General features: G+C 45.8%; 1 protein-coding gene across 1 annotated transcript; it reads left to right on the forward strand.

The window, feature by feature from the left end:
• The first annotated feature begins 690 nt into the window (after nt 1–690).
• Nucleotides 691–1,819, forward strand: LOC123184533 (uncharacterized). Its single transcript, XM_044596634.1, has 2 exons — nt 691–1,037; nt 1,126–1,819. The coding sequence occupies exons 1-2, from the start codon at nt 796–798 to the stop codon at nt 1,142–1,144; spliced, it is 261 nt and encodes an 86-aa protein (XP_044452569.1). The 5' UTR covers nt 691–795; the 3' UTR covers nt 1,145–1,819.
• The last annotated feature ends 1,630 nt before the right edge of the window (nt 1,820–3,449 follow it).

Below are 3,449 nucleotides of genomic sequence, written 5' to 3' on the forward strand. Positions count from 1 at the left end.
CCGCAGACGGGCGTTTGGAGCTTCTCCGTCGAGGCTCGTGATGTTGTCACAACCCCCATGTGCTTCGGTCATAAAAGAGGTTGTAGGGGGGTGGGGAGGTGGGGGAGGCCACTGGCGTGCCCGATGGCGAGAGGCGGGGTACCCCCTTCGCCCATGCAGCGACATCGTCTCCCTCTCCCTCCTCCCTACGTCGTTAGCTCTTCTATCCTTCGCTGGACAATGTGCGCGTGGAGCAGCATGGTCGCTCTGTCACAAGTTGGAGGCAAAACTGTAGCAGCATTACGATTAGCGTAGTCCAGACGCGCGGCAGCCTTTGTGGTGGCAAGAGAGAGCAGAGGAGATGCGTGCTAGGACGGCCATCCGTGATGATCCCCACACAAAGATGAAGGGGAAAGGTGAGATGGGAACGAGAGGACCGGGTTTCTCGGTCGACGATAAGGAAAGGGAGAAAGGGAAACGGTGGCATGTGTCCACAGCAACATGGCACGTGACCGTGCGACCGGCCGAAGACGAGACCGGTCGCCCGACATGGAAATCCTTTCCTCACAAAGTCACAAGAAAACTTAGTTGTGAAGTAAACTTAGTTGTGAAGTTGAACTTACTTGTGAAGTAAACTTAGTTGCGAAGCAAACTGGGTTGTCTTACCAACACTAACACCACAAGGGGCGTACTTTCAAATAGTCCACAGACACAGCGCATCTGATGTCTCACGCGTAGCATCCAAACCCCCCCTCTCTCTCTCTCTCTCCACTTCCAAAACCGCCCAGCTCTTCACAGGCGGCGCCTTGCAGCGAGATGGATCTGACGCAGGTGCTGCCGGAGGAAATACTCGCCGACGTGCTCCACCGCGTCGCGCCGCGCGGCCTTGCCGTGTGCCGCTGCGCCTGCAAGGCCCTGCTCGCCGTCATCGACGCCCGCCGCCTGCTGCGCGCGGACGTCCTCCCGCTCTCCGTCGGCGGCGTATTCATCAATTTCTACTGCGAACGTGTGTCGGAGTTCTTCGCCAGTCCCTCCACCGGCCCCACCATCTCCGGCAGGTTCGACTTCCACCCATACTGGATTATGATCGCCCTGTTCTTGGCCCATGGGTCTTACAAGATATTAACTATAATGGGTATCTCAAAGAGAGAAAGGATCTCATTGAAGGTGGCGAAGATACAGAATACATGGAATACCTAAAAGAAAACAAATTAGAGTTAAACTCCGGCAAGGAACAGCTAGTGGAAGAAAAGTTTGAATGGGACTCCGAAAATGACAACATACTTCATAAGGAAGATGTGGTTGATGCTCGTGGCAATGGATACTTTGATATCCTTGGATTCCATCCATATAAAGAAATTGCCTTTCTGGGTGTATCAATGTACAGAGGAATTGCCTATCATTTGAAAGATTCGAAGGTTCAGGACCTTGGCTACTTATACCCAACAACTTGTCATTTGGCATTGCAGAACGAGTGTTTCATAACCGTGTCATTCCCATATACACCTTGTTTGACAGGGTACCGGTAAGCAATTAACAAGAATGTACAAGGGCATCTTAGAGACTGGTATGCTGGTTGGAACCCAATTGTACAAGAATGTACAATGGCCCAATCATGTTTAAGGCCTTGTTCATTTTTATTTAGCACTGGATTTATACTTATCCAATGAAATGTCCATATTTTCCATGTCGGTTCTAAGAACATGTGACGTAACAGTGTATCATCAGAAAATGGAAAGTATATCAAATATACTTCATTGCTTTGTTCAACAACGCCAATGTGTTTCTTTCTTATGTATCATCTATATCAGAAACCAATATTTCCCTCAGCGGTATCATTTTCCCCTATTAGTTTTGTTGTTGTTTTCCGGGTCCAGTTGGTGGTTAGTCTCATCCTTGTCTGTTGTCTGAATTATTGTCCTGCTTATACTGTGGTACTCTTGTATGCCTAACCTACTCCAGGAAAAGGTTTACGGATTGCAGTGGAAATAACATCCACTCTTATGCTGAGTATAACTGAGTTTTTTTATAAAGGACATTTCATTGAATTAATTTATCAAGGTGATACAACCGCATCTAAAGCATGCCCGACCTCTGCATAACATGATGCACACAACCAACAAGTCCAAACGACCAAAAAATAAACATAGTTTTGCAGCAAAAATAAATCAATCCAGCCTAGGATGGGGCAGATCCTATACGGAGATTACACCGCCATCCATGGAGGGAGAAAACCTCCATAGCCGTACTCTCCAGCCGTGTCGACGCCATCATAAAAAGGTCTCTGTCTTCCGACTTCTGCAGGATAGACCAAGTACAGAGCCATCACGTACATGCATGAATAACCTGCACAGGAGAAGAACCACATTTATTATTAAAACCCACATCATTCCTAGAAAGCCACAATGCCCAGCATAAGGCAGCCGCCCAAACAAGAATATGTGTAGAAAATTGTTTATCAATACCCCGCCGCAACCAATTGCTGAACATGTTACACACACTACATGGGGGGGGGGGTATAGATTTGAAACTACTTGAACTATGGCCCATACTGCACGAGCAAACTTACACTAAAAAATTAGTGTTTAATAGACTCGTCATGTTGGCAAAAGACACATGTCTTGCTACCTTGCAAGTTACGTCGTGCCAGATTATCTCTAGTTAAGATGACCCCTCTGCTTAAAAACCAGAGGAATATCTTCACACTTGGAGGAATTTTTAGCTTCCACAATTTTTTGTTATCAACGGGAATATCAATATGAGTTATCGCATCGTACTAGGACTTGACTGAGAAACTGCCGTTTTAATGCAGTTTCCATCGAAACTTGTCCGGTTCTCTTGTCAGTTGAATCCTCCAGACGAGTGAGTAACTCATTCCATGCTGCCAGACGAGGGCCAAAGAGGTCCCTACAAAAAGAAATATCGGGGTTTTCTTGTCCCAAAACTTGTTTGATCCTTACAAGTTTATGTCTGACAACCCTATACAAGCTAGGGTGATGTACCATAAGTGGGGTCGCACCTAGCCAGGTATCTTCCCAGAATCGAACCTGAGAACCATCCTAACTAACAAAGTACCAAGCTGAAAAAATAATTCCTTGGCCTTCATGACACCATACCAAAAATGGGAATCATCGGGTTTCCAATGAACTTGAAAAATGGCTTTGGACCCCACGTATTTGTTACGAATAATTTCCTGCCATACTCCATTCTCGGTGATTAATTTGTAAACCCATTTACTCAGAAGAGCTTTGTTTTTAATCTCAAGGTCTTGAATTCCAAGGCCCCATTGACTTTTAGGTCGGTATAATATAGTCCACCTAGCCAGTCGGTATTTCTTAGATTCATTATCACATTGCCAAAAAAATCTGGATCAAAAGTAATCCAAACACTGAAGAACCCCTTTTGGTTAGTGGAAGAATGACAACACGTATAGAACCATATTGCTGAGGACAGAATTGATCAATATCAAT

This window comes from Triticum aestivum, chromosome 2A (assembly GCF_018294505.1).
Source record: "Triticum aestivum cultivar Chinese Spring chromosome 2A, IWGSC CS RefSeq v2.1, whole genome shotgun sequence".
Taxonomy (NCBI): Eukaryota; Viridiplantae; Streptophyta; class Magnoliopsida; order Poales; family Poaceae; genus Triticum; species Triticum aestivum.

Coding starts and splice junctions, on each gene's coding strand:
- LOC123184533 (XM_044596634.1), top strand. CDS start 796: ATGGATCTGACGCAGGTGCTGCCGGAGGAAATACTCGCCGACGTGCTC.